This window comes from Cynara cardunculus (assembly GCF_001531365.2).
Source record: "Cynara cardunculus var. scolymus isolate 2C chromosome LG 11, CcrdV1, whole genome shotgun sequence".
Taxonomy (NCBI): domain Eukaryota; kingdom Viridiplantae; phylum Streptophyta; class Magnoliopsida; order Asterales; family Asteraceae; genus Cynara; species Cynara cardunculus.
The window spans coordinates 68,340-90,533 of record NC_037538.1 but is presented as its reverse complement, the minus strand read 5'-3'; the positions used below and the strand labels follow the sequence as shown (position 1 = coordinate 90,533).

The window sequence follows — 22,194 nt, the reverse complement described above, 5'->3', positions numbered from 1 at the left end:
AATGTATTTTTTAAACATGTTTTAATTGATATACGATTATGTATGTTAATTTGATAAAGGTTTATATTTAAAAGTAAAGGACGTAAAATAAATTAATTAACTAATTATAGGGGTATAAAGTGTAAATTTAAAATTATAATTTTAAAATCGGTTGTGAGAGGGTGAGTGTATGTGAGGGGTGAGTGTATGTGAGGAGAGCAGTAGGTGAAAAAGTAAAAAAAAATGAAAAAGTAGTATAAATGGTATCTTGGTCATTTAGTATTTTAAGACTTTAAGATTTTTGCTAAATTTGTTTAATAAGATAATATATATATATATATATATATATATTGTATCAATCGAACATATAAAAACTTTGTTGGTAGATCAAATTAATACAAGAAAATATTGTTTTCCATTGCCAAAAAGATGAATGTCATGTTATGTTTGTGTGTTGTACGAAAATAAATTACATTTTGTTGTTGTTTATCAATTAAGGTGTTATAATATATATGGACAAGACTAGTTTCATTCACATATTATTTTTATAAAAAGACATGTGATTAGTTTTTAAACACTTTAACTAAATGATACAAGTACTATATATATATTATATATATATATATTTCAATTATGACACTTAAAATATATATATTATATATGAGTGAGTGATATAAAAAGTATGACGTGGTGTGTGGGTGCTATGATTAGGGATGGCATATATTTAGTATTGGACTATTAATAGAAAAACATTGTTAGCAATTAAATGATTTAATTTAATTTAATTTAATTACACATGCATGTGAATGTGGATGTGAATGTGAATGTGAATGTGAATGTGAATGAAGTTGACCAAATGGTCTGACTTCTTTTAAGCTGGTCCTTGTTCTTAATCTTATATATATATATATATTATGTTACATAAAAAATGAAAAACAAATTAAAAAGTAGTGAATCTTTGTAGATCCAACTATAAAAATATCAAATATTGCATTTACCATTTTATATTTTATTGTGGAATTGTATATATATATATATTCTTCTTCAATTCTTTTGTTTAAGGAAGAAGCTATATATGTTTAATTCTCTATGATTATTGTAACTAATAATACGTCTAGACATTAGGTTATAGATCATTTAATTAATATAGTTAGTTTATTTGTAACGAGATATACGACATATTCATTAATTAAGTATATATATGTTGTTGTTTAAATTCTCGTGGTTAATTTAAATATGACACAAATTAGATATTCAATTAATGTTGTGGTTTAGAAATTAGATATTTACAAGTGGAGTCTAAATACAGATACAGTGCATGAACAGAAAAGAGTTCAATGTATGGTTGCACACAAAACACGGCCATGGCCACAAATCACAATCACATGACTCATCCACTTTCTTTATATATTTAAATTTTCACAAGGAATTGAATTCTTATAGGGTTAATTTTGTAAGTAAATAGTTGCTCAAAAGCATGAAGCACAAATATTGCAATTAAGATTTTCCATTGAATCTGGTTTCGTTTACGGAATTAGTCCTCATTCGTTAATTCAATCCCCAGTTTTATGTCAAATCCAATGTCAATAAATACCTCCTTCGCAATCAACTAACATATATATATATATATATATATATATATACATATATATACACATACAAATTATATATATATAATGATAATGTTGTTATATATTTGCCGTTTATTTTAATAATTGTCATTATACTTGGTATTTTTAGCTTTATATTAAATACCTCGTCATTGATATTAATATTAATTAATATCCTCCCTATTACACTTGTTATCAAGGAAATATCTAAAATATGATTGTTTTATTTCCATCTTTTCATACATGATAATCCAAGAACCACGAATGTAGTATTTATAGATTATAAGAAACCCATCCAAATCTTTAATTATAAAACGCTTCAAATATGATTGTTTTAATGGGAATAAAAGGTTTATATTATATGTATATATGGTGTCATTATATAAGTTATGAATATGTTTTTGAAATGAATTGACGAATAAGAAATTAGTTATTTGTAAAATGGTTTTTTTTTTTCCTTTTGGTACTAGTTAATTTGATGATTTAGGAGTAAACTCTATTTTTGATCCCTAATGTTTCACAATTTTAATGGTTTTCGTCCTTTATTTTTTTTTTTAACAGATTTGTCCCTCATGTTTGTCGATTCCCAAATGATTTATTCCTTCCTTCTAACGGTCGTTAATTTTTTCTGTTAATATTTTAATGAGGGGTATTGTAGTCATTTTACTTGATATATACACACAGGAACCAAATGATTTATTCCTTCCGACCGTCACTATGGCATCCCTTTATCCATTACTGACAAGAGAAATTAAATACGACTACCATGACTGTCACCGAGATCCCCTCTTCTATGAGTACCATCACCGTCACCGAAATAAAACTCAATAGCAAATGTCCCTGTGGTTTCGCCCATGTGATCGTCTCCACTGTCATCGTCCATGTGTCTCTATTTTAGTACCATTCATGTATCGTCACCAAAGATGTGTACGTGTTGAAAAAAGATGGTGTAACTGGTTTCTTTAGATGGAAGGTCTGTTGTGTTGGTCGGAGATGTGGTTTCCTCCTTATGCTTTGATCCATGTGACTTTGCTTTGTGGTTTGGATTAGATTAAGAAAATGAGTAAAATACATGCATGTCATTAAATTAGAGTACTTAACGGTCGTTAGAAGGAGGGACGAAATTCATTGAGAATGGAGAAACGTGAGGGACAAATCTGTATGAAGTTGAGAGAAGAAAAAGGTTGAAAATAACAAATGGGAAGGACCAAAAGTGGACTTTTACTTTTTGATATATCATAATTATAATTAATAATTATAATTAATAAAGAAAGGGAAATAAATGATTAGAGTTCCACTAAGACGAGGTTGGGTTGGATTAGGTTAGGTTAGATTAGAACCCCCACCCCCACCCCCTTTTAATCTTATCGTCTTTGGCTCACATGCCATGCCATGCCATGCAACCCAAAACACATATTCGGATTTTATTTCTACAATGCCCCTACCTTCACCCTCCATCATTTTAATTAATTAATTAATATTATATAAAAATATCTTTTAATTAGATTTTGATATTATTTACTCTTATTTTAATGTAAATCCATCTTTTGTTTTAATTTCTCCATATTTCAAATAATATATGTATATATAAAAGATATTTTTATTTAATGAACCAAAAATAATTAAGTAAAAGATGAGTGATTTTGAAAATTTATGTTAATTAAGTTTTTCATGAGATTATTACTACTACGTAAATTAATTAAGTGTTATAAAAATGAGAAGGTATATAGGTTTTGTTGAGGAAATTATATTTATATATAAAAGAAAATGAGTAAAGAATTAAAACAATAAGTGGGGGTCGATTTAATTAATTACTTTTAAAGGACATACAATTGAATTGAATTTAATTAGATTAGAGGTCTACAAACATAATTTCATTTCATCATTATTATTATATATTAATTTCCTCTAAAATAGTTTTCTTTTTTTATTTACTTTATAATAAATATTCATTTTGATCAACAACCCCTCCTACATCGATACAAAATTATAATTCTTGTAAGCCTCACAAGTTATGGCTTCACCAACAACTTTCTCAAAGTTATTGGATCAAACTATTACTTAATTTATATTTTAAGGTATTACAAATTAATGTGTTTAAAGATTTTTATTTCTTTTAATACTATATATATATATATGTTCAGATAAAAAGGCTATTCTATATATATATATATATATATATATATATATATATATGATTCAATGACATGTATGCATAAATTATGTGCATTATATTATATGTGCGATGTGTATGCATAGGCAATATTAGAGGAGGTTTCTACTTTAAACATAGATTTTATTAAAATATATCACGAATAATAAACTATTATAATATATATATATATATATATATATATATAAAATATTCATATGATAGAAAGAAATACATGTGAAATTATCACATTATGAAACAAATATATGTGAAACAATATCTTAAATTCTAATATTTGATGAACAAAAATCATTTAAAAATTTGTTTTTTTAAATAAGTTTTCATAGAATTTATAACACATAAATATGTATGCTACTTTATAACTTTTGCAAGTAAAAAGTTGATGGAGGGTTTTATTGGAATGACAAAATTAAGTTAATATAATAGCAGCAGCAGCAGTAGTACTGTAGTAGTAGTATAATATATGTAGGTGGGCTGGCTGGAGGCTGGAAATTTGTAAATGATAACCCATACATGCATGGGTAGCATTTGCATCATCTACTCTTCCTGTTTTTTCACCAAAACACAATTTACTATATATTTTAACATGATTTCACTCAAACCATTACTTTTATGCATTCATAATTTGTAATTAATATTTCATGTTGTATTCTTGAAATTTAACAATTTATCCAAATATTATCTTCTCCTCTCAAATTCAATTTAAATATCTTGATTTTGGATTTAACTTTTACATATTTATTTACCAAGTTATCAAAAATAAATAAACTATGATATCATGTAATCAAAATCTATAAAAACAGGCTAACATTACTTAATATATCATCTTATTACATGGAAATGAGTGTTTCACAAAGCCAATTGTTTCAAGCACATGCAAACTACCTTTAGCTAGCTACCTACATATATATATATATATATAAGCTAATATATATATATATATATATATATATATGTGACTTCACCCCCACCCCTCTATGCCCACTATATATATATATATATATATATATATATATATATACCACACTACTTTATGATTGAATCTATAAAAATAAAGTGTAATCAAGATTATTAGCTTGCATAAACATATACAATGCATGTATGGATGGATGGATGGATGGATGATGATCAACTTTTTGTATATAGTTTGAGTTTTCATACATGGGTTGCTGCAATTTTCAATGTATGTGAGGATTTGAGAGTGGTCCAATGTTATTATATGTGCCACTGCAATTCTACCTACAAAAACCACTCTACAATTAATGTAAATTTCAATTTTGAATACCGGGAGCTAGTTAGGTGTGTGTATATGTATATACATATATATGTGTGTGTGGTTCATGCCTAAATTATTTTGATTTTGAATACGGAAGTGAGCCCCCAAGTTCCAAATACGGTTTCATATATACTCTCCACGTGACCCCACTAGTTAATCCTATCGCACTCGCTAGCTAGCTGCATGGCTCAATCGATCACATGGACATTAATTAAGGAAGCCTGCCTGTTGGATGCTGCATGATACAATACCTCATTGACGTTGTTAGTTTGGTCCCAAATTCCAACATAAATATATATAAGAGTGATTAATTAGTTAAAAGTGTTTAATTACTTAATGCATAGAACTTGTGGTTTAGAAGAAGCTGGTAGTTTGGTTGTGTAGGCCAATGGATTACCAGAAACAATCTTGGGGAAAAATAATAATTAGCTTATGGAATATTAATATATTTCCCACTTTTGAAAGCCAAACTTATATGATGCATCCCTTTGTAGCTTTAACTATTTTAATGTTCAAAACTAATGATGAATCTTTTAGTGGTGTATTATAAAGGAAATAAATGTAGAGTTGTTTGGCAGTTCCCAAATGCATGGTTGTTGCCAAGAATCATATGGCCCTTCCATCATTCTGCTATAGCTAATTAAACAACCAAATCGATATCTCATTTAAAACTATTATATTCATGATAAATAAATTAAAGAGATACATACATATATATATATATATATTATGGTCTTGTGTGTAATTGTACATGCAAGTCCCTAAAACTGTGTATATATATATATATGCACGCATGCCCACTAGAATTTATGTGTGAGTTCCATGTGAATACACTTGAATTATGACGACATAATATATATATCACGGTTTTCCATGTATGGTAGTACATGATGGTGTGTGATCAAGGGAAGAAGATGCCATAGAAATGAAAGCTACTATATATATGTATATATATGTGTGTGTGTGTGTGTGTGCGCTCTAATGCAACCATTAAGTAGTCCTTTGGCCAAACTTGGTACAAGAAATAGCTTTGGAGGTTCAAATTCATAGATTAGTGCATGGTAGCTGGGTGATAAGGACTAATTAAATAGTTGCATTAATTTATGTTAATTGATAATCTTTTTGGTTTTGGTACAGAATTAATTATAAATAGTTCACTCTATGGCTCTTGTTCTCATTAATCATATGCCTCCCAACATGATTGCCTAAACTTAGCAAAGCAACACAGATTAACTAATCATGTTATTCAAAAACAAACCCTCACCATTTCAGAGCTAAATTGTGGTCACACTTTTTCGATTTCCTTCTGTCCAATCAATTTATGCTATCTTCATGGACCCTTCCGTCGTTTAGCTTCTTTTTCATCATCTTCACTTTGCCCTATACGTACACTTGTTCCGACTTTAATTATATATAAGTACGATATATACATATCACTCTTATTCTCAGGAAAGAATGGCTACATATCCATCCATTGGTCCATGATACCAGTGTCAAATATATCAATCTTGATTTCAGAAAATGACCATCTTAAGCCTATCAGTTTCCAATATCCCAATCACATGCAGCTCTTGTGGCCAACTCCACCCCTATTTATACCTCTGAATCACACACTCACCCCCTCCACACGTTTTCCTATTCCCTTCTATCTCTCCACTTCAACTTCAATAATTAATTGGAAACAAACCTAGACTGTTTGCATTCACTCGTTATTATATATTTTTGATGCACTGCGCCTGCACTACTATCAATCTTGATCATCATCATTTGCCAACCATGGTTCAGCAACCTCTTCAACAGGGAGACTTGTTTTCCCGGAGATGCATACTTGTGAACGGGCCAGTCATAGTCGGGGCAGGTCCTTCTGGTCTCGCAGTTGGCGCAGGACTCAGGCAGCAAGGGGTTCCCTTTGTGATCCTGGACCGCGCAGACTGCATTGCGTCTCTTTGGCAAAACAAGACTTATGATCGACTCAAACTCCATCTCCCTAAACAGTTTTGCCAGCTACCCTATTTCCCCTTCCCACCAAATTTTCCAGAATATCCTTCGAAATATCAGTTTATCGACTATCTTGAATCGTATGCTAAGAAGTTTGAGATTAGCCCCAGGTTCAATGAGTCTGTTCAGTCGGCTAAGTATGATGAGAGTTGTGGGCTTTGGAGGGTTAGGACGGTGGCGGATAACGGTGAGGTTGAGTACATATGTCGGTGGCTGGTGGTGGCGACAGGGGAGAATGCAGAGAAAGTTGAACCGGATTTCGAAGGGTTGGATGAGTTTGGTGGTCATGTTATGCATGCTTGTGACTACCGGTCTGGCGAGGCTTATGAAGGAAAGAGAGTTTTGGTCATAGGATGTGGGAACTCCGGCATGGAAGTCTCTCTTGATCTTTGCCACCACAATGCTTTTCCATTCATGGTGGTCCGAAGCTCGGTGAGTTTCATATAAAACTTTCATAAATAACTACAAAATTCACCCAACACAATCTTAAAAATGAAAAAACTAAAGCTGAGTTTTTTTCTGTTGGTTTTGAATTACAGGTTCATGTATTACCAAGGGAAATTTCAGGGAGATCAACTTTCGAATTGGCAACTTCGTTGATGAAATGGTTGCCAGTAAAGATGGTTGATAAAATCCTGCTGATTCTTGCGACATGGACTCTCGGGAACTTAGAAAAATACGGTATAAAGAGGCCATTAATGGGCCCATTGGAGCTCAAGAACACCCATGGCAAAACCCCTGTTCTGGATATTGGTGCATTAAAGAAAATCAAATCTGGGAAAATTCAGATAGTTCCTGGAATCAAGAAGTTTTCAAGGGGTCTTGTCGAGCTCGTCAATGGTGAAAATCTTGAAATAGATTCAGTTATTTTGGCAACTGGGTATTGCAGCAACGTTCCTTCATGGCTAAAGGTAACAGCTTTTATAAAATTTAGTCTTTATCTCCAGAAGAAACAAATGTATATATATATATATATATATATATATATTATCTGAAGAGTATATCGATTCATGTGACAGTTATGGAAGTTGGATTTCTTGTAGATGACTAGATACTCTGTTTTTTTCTTTTTTTTAATTTTATTTGATGTCAAGTCTGTTTCAAGCAAAGAGATTGACTTCTGGTAGTTTTGGTCTTTATAGGTTCTTCAACTAAAGAAACTGAAATACCAATTATACCCTTTGGTGTAATGAGTTCCATTTTGTGTGTTTTCTATACAGGAAAATGATTTGTTTTCAGGAGAAGGGATGCCAACGACGCCGTTTCCAGAAGGGTGGAAAGGTAAATCAGGGCTATATGCAGTTGGGTTCACAAAGAAAGGTCTGTCTGGTGCATCTTTTGATGCCATTAGAGTCTCACAAGACATTGCCAAAACTTGGAATCAAGAAACCAGATCACAAACCAACCATTACGTCACCGTTTCATGTGATCGAAGATGCAATAAGTAGGAAGAAAAAAAGTTTTTTTTTTTTTTTTTTTGACTTTTTTACTGTGGTAAGTTGACCGTCAAAAAATGTTAACAAAGGTAAAGAAAAAAGTGAGGGCAGCCCTCTCCGGTTAGAGCCTAGGGTCCTTTCGGGGATTTTGTACAGAAAAAAAAAAGGATGATGAGGCTTTTTTCTAATTACTAATGTTTTTGTATTTCTATTTTGTTGTATAATATTTACAAATAATGAGATTTTTAATACTGAATTACATGTTATAATAAGACATATTCTTATAAAGACATGTTCAAAAAAGAACCGTATCATTTTATGAAAATAGCAAGAACACTTATGAACTTACTATGTTCATGCGATTACCCTATGACCAAAGTCATGTCAAAAGTTTATTTTTTGATTTATTGTCTTATATAATATAAATATGGGTATTATGTTGTCACATTTTATAAAAGGATTTACTAAACTCACCCATATTATATTACAAATTAAATATGCAACATTCCAAATATACCCCCTTTTTGTAAGGAGTGAGGTGAAGACACAACAAAAGGGTCCATAATTGTAATAAATAGAAGTGGACCAAAAGTGATCCAATTCATATGGTAAATGGGTCCACCGTTTCTTTTCTTATACTTGTTGAATCTATCTCATAACACAAGCACCATCCAGACATACGACATTTGGGACCAAGTAAGGGGATGCCGGACTAGTGAGGCAATTATGCTACAAGACTCGTTAAAGAAATAGATTCAAATTTCTTTTTTTCTTTTTTTTTTATCAAACTAATTTTGTCTTGCTAAATACAACTTAATCATACAGTTTAAGAAAAAGTTTAAACTTTTCTAGGAATTCAACAAATATCTCGTAATACCATATACAAATACAATTCACACGAAAGAAACATCATATTTTAAAGTTTTTGAACCAAGAAATTGCCGGAAACCAAAATTTTATTAAAGAAGTGACAAAAAAAATACTAGTGAATGGACGAGTGGGAACAGTTATAATCAATTAAGATTTAAGGTGTTTTCTCGTGAAGACCAATTTAGATTGCGACGAGTTACTGGGAGGTTGGGACTAGTTTGAGGGTCGATCGGTTTGTGCATCTCTAACTCCATTTTTCTAGCTGTCTAGGTTAGGAATGTGTTTTTTTTTTTGCCTTATTTACCATGTGTATTTTAAATTACATGCTTTATATATGTTTTGAATATATATACTCGATATTTTTTCTCACTTTTCTTTTCTTTTTGTTTTTGGTTCACCATCTTTGGTTTGCTCCTCTTTGATAGAATGAGATGACACATGTCCACATTATATACAAATTCCTTTAGAAATTTTAATTTTGTGATTAGTGCAATATGACTTTTAGTTAATTATGTTGACTTTTTATGAAGTTTTGAGAAAAACAATTTTGACAACATGGAAAAAGACAAAGTGGGGATTAAATGGTTGGCATAATGTAGTTATCATTACTTAAGAAAAATAAAAGTTATGGAAGTAAACAAGATAATTACAACCACCCTTTGACTTGTATTTAAAGTTATAACCCTTTGACTTCTGTAAACCATTTTTTAACATGATGTATGATCCCTTTGACTTTGACTTAAGAACAAAGTCTCACTTGCCATTGTTATGAAATGATGTGTTACCATGTTGACTTCTTTGGAAATCTTTTGTCTGCAATTGAAATTAAAGGGGGTTGAAGTGAAGGACTTTATAACCACTTTCCCTCTTTTCTTGTAAATGGATGCTTATTCATTAATCACTTGCAAACCCCATTTATGGGTCGGCAATCTTGCTTTTATTATGATTACAGTAAGATCAAACTTATGTTGGCTTGCACCAACCTTATTATAAAAGATTCAATTTTTATATATGGGAAAAGGACACAGCTTAGATAACATTTTTTATCAAGTTGGTTTATATGGGTAGTCAACATAATTCTTTACAAGAAACAAAGTCAAACCCATGTTTCTATAACTTAACTTAAACGATCATGGCTCGTCTACTCGACAGTCAAGACCTTACCAAACAGACCTATTAAATCTCAATTCAAAGTATGGCGGTGGGTAAATGTACATCTGACCTTTACCACAAAGAGTAGAGTAGTTGTTTCCATTAAGACTTTAAAAGTCCAAAAACAAGTCGCAATTGTCAAACAAAATCATTCAGACACTCATGACCAAAGTTGGATCTATTGTTTTGACACTAACAAGTCACTAACAAGAAACTTGAATCAAATTTTTCTTCACTACTCAATGTTGGATGGCTTCTACCTGTCCCCATCAAGTATTTATCATTATAGATACAGACAACCCACATGAATGCCCATACTGTAGATTCAAAACATGCAGAGATGGACATCTAATGTTTTTTGACATTCTGTTTCCGGATACAAATCTTTACTAGACACAACTTATGACCAAATGTGGCCATAAGGGCATGTGCAAAATGTTGGCTTCATTTTTAAGATCTCTATCAAGTGGCCATGACCTCACTCACATCAAAACATCCCCAAATTTCCCATCAAAATCATCATTTGCTAGAAAGGATCTGATCAATCTCACCCTTCTCATTATACATGGCCACAAGTTTCTTTGCATATGATGGCATGTGTTTATCAGCTCTGCATTCATCAGATTATGAAATCAAATGCAACTTCTCACTACTTGTCTGGGCAGAAAAGACTTCAGAAATATACCTTTCTTTTCCCCATGTGCGATTCACATATAAATAGTTTCTGATGGTATGGTAATCCAGTGAATAGCGCGCAAATTCCAGACCTTTTGGCCCAATCTGGAAAGGCAAAAGCAAGTTAGAATGCTTTGTGTTTTGTATTAATTTATAGTTTCACAAAAACTCTTACTAGATTTAGAATAAATGCAATAATGTTTCCGATGAACTTTGGAGCAGGCTGAGCAGGACCCTTTCCTGAGAATGGGGAAAATATATAAAACATAATGAACCAAGTTTCTAGAGCAAGACAACAGAAGTCAAGGCACCACAAATTCTGATATGTAATAAATTTCTAATGAATCATTTGTGTTCTAAGGCTCAGGATTACTATAATAAGAAAAGAGATAAGATACGATAATACCAAGCTTAGCATTATCGTCTGCCTTCACAGTTTCCATAACAAAAGGACGTCTCTCCCCCTGAAGTAAACAATTCTGGTTATTACTTGCATCTGAAATGAAAGTCCACATAACAAAAAGAGATTAGCATTTTACTCCAGTTGTAGTAGGGGTGATCTCCAATAGATTCTTCACCAAATTCAGCATTTCTCTTCCACGTTCATTTCTGCAAGTTGAATGATCACTTCTAAGCTAACGTAGGCGGGTTAGACTAAAATGGAACACAACAGAAACTATAAAGAGGTGTGAGACCATTCTTCACCTCACTGTAACGTATTGGGGATGTTGTGTCATGCTGATTCCAGAATATTTCGGTACCCCCATGTATCCCACCACCAAATCCTGAATAGCCAATTAGTGAAACATTGATTTCTAGGACACTGAAAACTATAGAACATTGTCTTTTCGGTGTCCCCTTTAATGACAGAAAAAAGACCTTACAGCTAATGCATTTGTGTAGTCAAAACAACTGCAAAACAGAAAGAAAGGTGCAGCATATTTATTAACTACAGCAAAAGAACGAGCATTAAGAATAGAATCTTTAATTGCTCTTGGGACCTCTCTGCAGATTAAAGAAACGTGTAGAAGTAATTACCTGTAGCAGGATGGAGCTATAACATCAACCAAATCATTTGCTGGCAGAGAGAAATATGGAACCTGCTTTAGTTAAATTTAAAGTTGGATGAAACAAAATGCTAATTGGATTCAAAAGACAATGTGAAAGATTATTTGCCCTATACCTCTTCAATATGACCGTCCAAATGCTTTAAATGGACCTATCAAGCATGAAATAATGTAACCAAAGGTTATATCTTTATGCATCAAGAACAAAAAGGTGACCCTCTACTCATTGTAGATAACACAGGAATCATCATATTTAAGAGGATATTGATAAGTAAAGAAAGTAAGCAAACAGAGTAAGGGCATGTTTGTTAGTAGCTTAAGGAGCTTAATGAGACTCACAACTTATTCAGTCAGCTATACGTAACAGTTTGGTAGTGGCTTAATGATATAGAAAGTGGCTTATTCAGTAAGTACTAGGGAGGAGTGTAATGGAGAAAGCCAAGTTTTTTCCAGACCTTCCCCTTCCAATTAAAAGAACACGCTCCTTCCTTCTATGAAAAAACCCTCCCAAACAAAAACCTTCTCAATCTATACAGACAGATTAATCCACACAGACACTTTATCAATACAGGACTTAATGGAACCAACCAAACAGCCCCCTAAGACTTTTTAATATGCAGCCTCGATTCTCAATGAAATAACAGACTATATTTCAAGACTCGTGAACTTCAATTCATCATGCTAAAACTACAAATGTCACATATAAATTGATGTCATAACAAATGTGTACAATCATCTCGGAACTCATTTAAGTCCTTAAACAGGGGGTAAGGAAGAGAGAAGCTGGGGGCATGATAAGTAATAATATTAGAGTTGTTGCAGATAGTATAATGACTGTCAATACCTTATAATCTTGCATAAACTCATAATGGAGAACTGTTTCTGGGTCTGTACTAGCAGCCTTTAGAAACTTATCAAGGCCATCTCGTGTTCCATTATCCACTACAACACAAATTATAAACAAAATGTTAGTAAGATACACCCATGGAAAATGAAGCAAACTGTAATATCAAAGAGATAAGATCTTGCATTCAATCATATATCATGAAGAACTAGAAACGCATCATTTTGCAAAACACATGCACATCAGGAAGTGTTAGTAATTCAAGCCATATCTGGCAAACACGAAATAAGCCATCTCCCATATCAGCATTCATGCTTCATGGCCAGTCAAAAGAACATTGATATGGGTAGTTATCAAAATGCTTTGCCTAGTAACAAAAAAGGTACAAACCGCAATTAGTCCCTAGCACATAAAGCTTGTCCAAGTTCAAATGTTGCTCCACTGATCGTAGTGCTGCAGGTTAAGAAACTACTCTGCATTACCAAAGTGAAGTTACAAGAACGAAGTAAATTAAGGGGAAAATATATTCCCAGATTAAAACACAGCGGGCCATACCTTGTACTTGGCACCCGACACCACAGAAAAGTAGACGCTTCACACCCGCTGCCTGTCTTACAAGGAAAACAATATGTAAGAAAAAAATAAGCATACAACTCTTATGATGCTTGGTTGAAGCGCTAAACTCATGCGAGTTAGTTTTCTCCCAAGAATGGGGAGGGGTGACGGATTACCTCAACTAAAGCAAGTGTATTAAGGTTAGGAGACAATGTTGGCTTAACACCTTTTGCTGCTAGAACTTCCTCAGGGGTCCTATTACAATGGAAAACACAGAAAAAGATATTGAAAAGGTGTGGGATTATGTTTTCATCAGCTCTGTGCAACTTTGAAAAAATCAGCATGAATTTTTTCATATACCTTGCCAAAACAGGTCTTGGGGATAGTCTATCGTCAGGATCGCTTTCATGATTCAAACAAGAACTCATTGAAACAGTATCACAAATTACCACATAATGAAAAAAGCATCTTTAATAAGCTTGTAAATAGATATATTATATTGTGATATTCTACTACCTCTGAACACAAATAACAGCTTCAACCATGCCTGATTTCAACATTTCAATTGCGATAGTTGTTACTATCCCTGTCCATTGAGCTCCTACGATCATAAATCAATGGAAGGGAATAATCAGGTCTGCAGATTATTTTTCGGCTTAAAGAGTAAACAACTTAAGTTAAAGATAGCGTTTTCTCCATTTTGGAAAAGGAAAAGAAAGTGTGTTCCCCTTTGTATGGACATAATGCTTGCATATATATTTGGGTAAGGGCTTAAAAATAATAAATATACAGGAATAAAGATTATATTGACACCCAAAGGTATATTTTCTCATGAGAAGGTAATGCCCCAAAATATTACCTTCAACAGGCTCTGTCTTACGAGCATACAGTAGCTCTTGATGGACACCTAAGTATGTTTCATCTAATGAATCAATATTCCGACCTCGACCATGAACCACTTGTTCTTGCCCCTGAAGCAAAGAACATAACAGGTTAAAACACATATTTTACGAAATGTCACATTCATAATGTAATACTGTTGCAACATAGATAACTATGTGAGAACAAGAAGTTTCCACCAAAGCATGTAGGTTTTTCAATTACATATTAAGTCACAAGCCAAAACCTGGCCTATTTGATGCATTCGAATTATCTACTACAACGTTCACTTGCTTTTATCATCTCCACTCCACCATGGATGCTCCAAACACTTGATAAGAGTTTTACACTGCTTTTTACATATTCTCGGTGTCTTCCTTTTTTCTGAAAAAAAGATAAGTGCCACCACCACTTCTACAATTTCATTGCAGATGGGTCCTCACATGCCTCACTCCCTCAGTTCCACAAAGAAATGATATATTGTTCCCATGTTGTCATTATTATTCCTATCTTAGAAATACAGGTGTTGTTTGGTTCGCAAAAATTCAAAGGATTTCAAAGGAATTGGAATGATCAATTCCTTTGTTTGGTTCACATATTGAAATGGATGGAATCCATTGAATTCCTTTAAATTCCACAAATTAATGAATTATCATTCCTTGGCAGTTGGCATAAGTGAAGGTATAGAAATTACATCATTTTGCATCCACTTTAACCAACACCCCCACCACAACCGTGCTACTCTTGTCATTGTCACGCCTCCCCACCACCACGCCACTATTGTCTCTGTCACAACCCCCACCCCACCGTCCCCCAAACAAAGATGGAGATTCCAATTCTCTAAAGAGATCCCATTCCAATTCCTAACAACTAAAGGCGTGGTCAAATTCTATCAAATTCCATTCAATTCCCTCAAAGTCAAATTCCTTGTCAAATTCCTTTGATGGATTTCAATTCCACAAAATTCCATTATGCGAACCAAACGCCCACATAGTGTTCTCAGTAATGCAGTTGCAGGGTCTTTTTTCAAAATTTAAAAAAATACTACTCCTTCCTGAGAATAGGAATGATAATGATAACAATAGAGGGAGTACTTGTCTAAATGATAAAGAACACTATCATTTCTTTGTGAAATATTTAAAAGAGGGAGTACTTGTCTAAATGTTAAGTTTTGAATAGAACTTTTCTTGGGAGAAATAATAATCATAAAATGGATATCTAGGATGGATTGGAGAGAGTATCAGGAAGAAGTAAACTCACTTCAATTCTGGACATCCCATCTCCCAAAAAAGCACAAGCATTCTTGACATGAGCAATGTAGTAAGTATCACACAACCCACACTTGCTGCATAAACAACAAGAATTTTGCAATCCTAATTCTTGTTTAGTACCCAAAATATCATAAAACTACTAAAAACGAAGAACATTAGACAAATACTGAAGTAAAGACATTTTTCAAAAAAAAATAAAATGTTAAAGAGATTAGTGAGGACCTGCACTGGTCTTTGGCTGGGTAGGTGCCGCCAGGAGGTATGGGTTTGGATCGCTGTCTCCAGTCGTCTCTCAGTTTTACTGAACTCCCATTTGTATCTGTAGTTATCATCAAACGAACACATTAGAATTTGAAAACAATTTTGCTCTGAAAAACGCACAACTCACAGAGGAGACCTTTAGAAGATGATGCTGAAATAATAGATCGTTGTAAGGGGAACGAGCAGAGCCTGGCACTGAAAACAGCCATGGGTATGGTATGGTATGGTATTGGTGGTGTAAGTGGAAGCAATAATAATATTTTTCCGCCACATATATTTGCCAAGAGAAACAAATATGAAATATCCATATCCATACGGCATCGTACGACGATTAAGAAAGTTGGACTCTTAGACCGGTGTTTGCTATGTCCATTTTTTTTTTCTTTCAAAATTATATTTTATCGATATAATCCTGAAGATCAAACTTAATTTTCTTCTAAAACATCAAATATGTCTTCCATTTTATTTTTATTGTTCTCAAAATATTACTTTTATATAAAATCTATATTTTAATTAATTTATGTAGTCTATTAAATATTATAATTTTATATAGAAAATGTATAAGATAAAATTTGAAAACTAAATAAACTTTTTATTTTGGTATCGTTTTAATTGTCTTGACGTTTCTAATAGTATGTTTTGTTATAAAAATATTTATTTTATTATAATTTAATAAGTTGCATAAATTAATCAAAATAAATAAAAGATATAAACATCACATCAAGGATAAATTGGTCATTTGATATGCTTTGTCATGTCCAGTTCCATTTTACCAAACGCTGAACAATTGTTCTGTCATGTTCTATCTTGTTTGAATACCAAACACACCCTTATGGATGATAAACTTTGAGAAAGGACAAATAATATTTATCACCTCTTATTTTTATCAATAATATTACTTTTGCTATTTTACTAACTATTTTTATCAATAATATTACTTTGCTATTTTACTAACTAGATATTTTACCCCGGTACCAGGTATGATATTATGTTATTTTGATGACCAAGAATTCTATCCGGTAAGTTAAGTGGAGGTGGTAATCCTTACGCAGTAAATCCATGTCCAGTTTGTGATGGCAAACAGCCCCCAAGTAAAAAATCACTTTATAACCATATACATCCAGACCAACTTATCACAAAGCCATGAAATTAAGACAAACCCTCGAGCTAAGAAGACTTGAACCGGTGAACTCTAAAAAGCAAACCCATATAGAAATCCTTTTACCATTTGATATTATATATTCTCATGGAATCAATAAAGAGTACATCAAGTTAGATATGTACCATCTAAAGCTAAAACCAAAGAGCAAAAAGAAAAGCTGTATAAACAAAGGTAGCTTAGATTATTGGGAAATCATGAACATAATCATTCCATATCTCAGCAGCAATGGAGTCTCTCAATTGTGAAGTATCTTGTATTTCTTGGGCATTAAAGGGTACATCTATGTCCACCATTTCACTCACCATCATCTCTGGCTTTTCAAAATCAAGTAATTGTGGAACACAACCTTCTTCATGTTCATGCATTTTGAAGATGCAGTCATCTGGGTTCTCGTTGCGGATGTAATTGTGTAGAGCACAGGCTGCTACCACCAGCTTCACCTGTGTTGTTAAAGGGTAAGGAGGAGCCGACATCAATATGGGAAAACGTTCTTTTAGAGCCCCAAATGTTCTGTCACTGATGTTTCGCAATAACGAGTGGCGATGATTGAATAACCCTTTGGCATCTTGTGGTTGGAATCCTCCTTCATATTCAACTAACCCATTTGGAGCGTCTACATACGGAGCTATGAACCCTGGAATGTTTGCATATTTGGAATCCACAAGGAAGTATTTACCTGCATTACATCCACCCAACAAGATTTCTTGAATGACGTTACAATCAAATTGATATGTCAAGAATTTGCTCCCTCCGTTCAGGCTGCATTTGGTACACGGACAGACTGGACTAGTGAAAGTGAGGTAGGCGGGTGAAAAAATTGTACAAGGTTTTAACTTAACACGAGTATTTAGTAATTTATCTATCTTGTCTCATCTCGATGATTTTGGTTCCACTTGGTGGGACAAAAAAACAGCATTGTTGTCGACTTAGTCCTGTTCTAGTCTAATTGTCACACCAAACATGGGACAACAAGTTTTTGTTTTGTTCTGTTCCACATGATACCGATCCTACTCTGAAAGAGGTATTCTTTACTTTCTACGTAAGACCTATAGCTTTCAAACTTAAAATTGACATGGATTTCAGTGTAGATCCAAGGCCACACCAACATTTGCATTTTCTTCTGTCTAAAAATCCGAAGGGGGGGTTTAGTGCCAATATCAATTTTGAGATTGAACTTTGGTCCATGTGGACTTGATCAAAAAGGTATCTCTTTCTAAGAAAGAAAGATAATTTTAGAATCTAAGAATGCACATTAGAACAAATGTGGAAGATTGAAATCACCTTCAGGGACTTCGAGTTTGTTTCGCCTTGTAAGAGCTGAACTTAAAATTCGTAAATCTGACGCTGAGCCCTCCCAACCAGCTAGAACATAACGGAACTTCATATCAAATGAGCATGCAGCCAGAACACTTTGTGAAAGAACACCATTTTTGTTACGGAAAGGTCCTTGCTCATCTACACCCACGATTACCGGGAAATGTATACCATTAACAGCTCCGACACAATCCTAGTATATTACACATGACAAATGTAATTAGAATTCTAAACCAATATTGGATCATCAAGTGATTTATAGATGCTAAATTACCATGAAATAAGGGTAAAATCTTGGATCATCACGGATTTCTGGAGGAATTTCAGAACCTGGAGGCTGAAAGAAGTCTAAAGAAATGGCCATTATTGCATTCAGGACATTGTTGAAGTGGCGGCTAATGGTCTCCCCGGAGTACTTAAACAGCTCCTGTACTGCCCGAGTACGTAGGCTATGGCCAATAATGAACATAAATATGGCTAATTGCTCCTCAATCTTTATTCGGCTAGTGTGGCGTAGACCTTTAGCTTGTAATATGTCACACAACTTATAAAAAACGTGTTTGTCCATGCGAAAGTTCTCTAAACAACGCTCATTGGTACCATTGAGAACATCATCTACAAATTTTGTACCACTGGCAGAGGTAGGCCTTGGTCCATTGCCCATGCATTTACCATAGTGGCCATCTTTCTCATCATCGGAGCTCTCCATGAGACAGCAAATCCTGGAGTGCAGTAGGAATTAGTAAACACGTAAAATTTCAATCACCATAATTACAAAGGAAATCATCAGAGACATACAAACAACAAAACATATATCTAAATGCAACAACATAAAACTAAGAGGCGAATTCTAAAGATAGAATATGTCAATGGAATTTTGTTCTTGATTACTTTCTCTGGACAAAAGTAGGTCCAATTTTCTATCTATCACAGCCATAATGCAAGGTCACACAACCATAAATAAATCAACATATTTGACCTTTCACAAGTTCACTTAAACATTGTTCTCCAGTCAAAATGTTCAGTTGCATATCTGTTGTCGGAGGCACATACATATATATATGGAATGGATATGCAAAATATTGTCATGTTTTGATCTCAATTAAATTTGAAATTTCTAATATATTTCTTTTGGCAAGGGAATAAATTGTTTGACCAACCTTCAACAAAATTAAAGATTGAGAGCAATACAAATTAGCACAAGTCTGCGACCCTAGTCCGTGTTATAGCTTAACTAACGACCCCATATTCTCTTATGAATCCAATTACATAAAGTGAACCAATGATTCACTAAAATCACCAACACCTTGACTTGAAGCCAGTCCATTAAAAATACTCCACACCCCAAGACTTGCTTAGGCTGGTGTCTTATGAGTTATGAATTAAGAGATCTGTGCCTATGACCTCCAACCTAATAATCCTGGCCTTCCGGCTAGAACAACCAAGAGCAACAAATGGTCATGTAAAGGGTGTGAGCACCAGCAATTCACATTTTGAATTGCAAAACCACTTCTAAGCAATAGGACAGGTTCACCTACTAGCTAAAGCTTATATGAGATCCAGTTTAACTTGAGAGTTATCCTGGTAACTGTTCCTTCCCATAAGAAGCAAAACATGGTCTTAATCACCCTAGCGACAACAACAACAAAACATGGGACTCCACTTGATCCATTGACTTCTACCTAATAAAGCAGAGAGATGTTCATACAACCTCTTCTTCTAGCATACCTGTGAGAATTTTCATTCTTCTCCCTCATTAGTCACAACTTAGCAAATCCCTTGACCATCTTTATGAAGGCAGAATATCTTCACATTTTTGCTTCCAACACGTAATATAATACCCTTATGTTCTGTGCTTGAACAACGAGAAAATTACTTCATACAATGGCATAAACAACAATCCACCCTAAGTAATGCCACAATGTAATACCCTTATGTCGTATCTCATATGACTTGGGCATGCTACATATGGCCTATGTCATATCCCTTATGGTTTTGCCGTCCACATTCGTTCCAAGCTTTCTGTTTTCATTTGGAAAATTCAAGTTATTCTAACTTATCCTTGATTCATTTCGTTACTTCCCAAACATCGTATAAACACCCCCATGACGCCACTTATAATGAACTTAAATGATATGAAGTTGAATTCAGATAAATCCAACATTACGACTTTTTCTTATTCTTCTTGTTTTCCATGACCTAAATTCCATAGCAGGCTCTTTATCTTACTAAATTGTTGATAAATTCAAAATATTAATCAAGAGTATAACTTGAATCAAAAACAATTTGATAGCTTGAATGAGTTGAAGTTCTTATTGCAATAACCCATTACTTCTTGTTTCCTTTATTTCTCATTTTACTTATCCACTAATTTCTAACTTCCCTTTCGTTGTGCTTTTTCCCTGAGTTTGAAGAAGAACAAAAGGAAGGAATGAAAGGCAATGTCTCTTGTTTATACTTGCACCACATCTTAGAAGAGACTTGATCATCTTACGACCATATGATGGCCTAGTTTTAAACCACCAAAGAAAATTTGGTTTTAAGTTTCAACCTTACTACGAGCCACAAGAACACTCATGTTTATCAGAGGAGCATACAAACATAGACAGAGAGTGACACAGAGTAGTTAAATTAAGCACAAAAAATCAGGGGGGCACTAAGAATCTAGAACACGAAGTAAAGCAAAATCAATAACAGTAAATCAAGAGGTAACAAGGAAAACAGAATCAATGAATCATCAATAGCAAGACAAAACTCTTAACATTTGGACCTAGCAAGACATTGACCTTACAAGGAGAACAGAATAAGAAGTCATAAAGATTCAAGAAATTCAACAAGCATTGCATTAACCACTCTCACTCAACAAGACTAAACTGACAAAATGTTTCAACATTCATAAATTCAATGCAGGTAGAAAACTTATTACCAAAAAAATGAATCTTTAAAACTTAAACAAATTACAAGTGATACGATTCTCTTCTATTTTTTCTGGGATGGCTGACTACGAAATTTGAAGTTCAATTTAGAAGGTACATCAACATAAAGCACTGATTACATCATAAGCTATTAGGAAAAAGTGGAAACAAGTTTTAGAGGTAATCAGAATGCAATTTGGAAATGTGAATTAGCCAACAGAGGACTAGTGATCAGGGGTTAGCGAAGAATTCCATCTATCAATTAACAAATGATGCCAATAACCATACAACCGGCAGTAATGTGGGGAAGATGAAGCAAAATTACAAGGAACAAAGAAGACGGAGAGCGATTAAACCTACCGACGATCAAAGCCACGAGACTGGTAAACCTACCGGATACAATCAAGATGCACAGAAACAGCTAGGGTTTTGGCCGCAGAGAGTGACACATAATCACATTTTCTTAAATTTAAAATATATTCTATAAATATAGCATTTAATTTCACATTTAATAGGAAAAAAATTCAAAACTTTAATTTTCACATTTGATATGAATTTTATAATTGTATAATTAGATTCTCCAAAATATACAATCAAAAACAAAATCTTCAACAGAATTTTTGATAAAGTTTTTCCATTTTAAAAATTACAATTTCATTCATATTATTAAACTATTCCATACAATTCATAACATATTATTTATGTCTTAAACATTTAATTTCAAGGAATTCTTGTTGGTAGATATTAAAAAAAAAAA

General features: G+C 33.3%; 3 protein-coding genes across 4 annotated transcripts; 1 reads left to right on the top strand and 2 right to left on the bottom strand.

The window, feature by feature from the left end:
• The first annotated feature begins 6,763 nt into the window (after window positions 1-6,763).
• LOC112520858 (probable indole-3-pyruvate monooxygenase YUCCA7) lies at window positions 6,764-8,484 on the top strand. Its single transcript, XM_025129476.1, has 3 exons — window positions 6,764-7,468; window positions 7,576-7,947; window positions 8,257-8,484. The coding sequence occupies exons 1-3, from the start codon at window positions 6,764-6,766 to the stop codon at window positions 8,482-8,484; spliced, it is 1,305 nt and encodes a 434-aa protein (XP_024985244.1).
• A 2,089-nt stretch (window positions 8,485-10,573) lies between these two features.
• LOC112520919 (7-hydroxymethyl chlorophyll a reductase, chloroplastic) lies at window positions 10,574-16,277 on the bottom strand. Its single transcript, XM_025129542.1, has 19 exons — window positions 16,183-16,277; window positions 16,008-16,104; window positions 15,775-15,859; window positions 14,495-14,606; window positions 14,152-14,236; window positions 13,996-14,037; window positions 13,812-13,890; window positions 13,636-13,687; window positions 13,471-13,533; window positions 13,081-13,178; window positions 12,353-12,388; window positions 12,208-12,269; window positions 12,054-12,081; window positions 11,875-11,954; window positions 11,709-11,778; window positions 11,576-11,633; window positions 11,345-11,409; window positions 11,180-11,274; window positions 10,574-11,104 (listed from the first exon to the last, which is right to left on the bottom strand). The coding sequence occupies exons 1-19, from the start codon at window positions 16,253-16,255 to the stop codon at window positions 11,014-11,016; spliced, it is 1,371 nt and encodes a 456-aa protein (XP_024985310.1). The 5' UTR covers window positions 16,256-16,277; the 3' UTR covers window positions 10,574-11,013.
• A 988-nt stretch (window positions 16,278-17,265) lies between these two features.
• LOC112521638 lies at window positions 17,266-21,918 on the bottom strand. 2 transcript variants are annotated; one of them, XM_025130612.1, is made up of 4 exons: window positions 21,798-21,918; window positions 18,797-19,244; window positions 18,490-18,715; window positions 17,266-17,884 (listed from the first exon to the last, which is right to left on the bottom strand). In XM_025130612.1, the coding sequence occupies exons 2-4, from the start codon at window positions 19,229-19,231 to the stop codon at window positions 17,385-17,387; spliced, it is 1,161 nt and encodes a 386-aa protein (XP_024986380.1). In that variant the 5' UTR covers window positions 19,232-19,244; window positions 21,798-21,918; the 3' UTR covers window positions 17,266-17,384. The 2 variants fall into 2 exon arrangements, with proteins under 2 accessions (XP_024986380.1, XP_024986381.1); XM_025130613.1 differs by lacking the exon at window positions 21,798-21,918 and adding an exon at window positions 21,763-21,789.
• Between the last annotated feature and the right edge of the window lie 276 nt (window positions 21,919-22,194).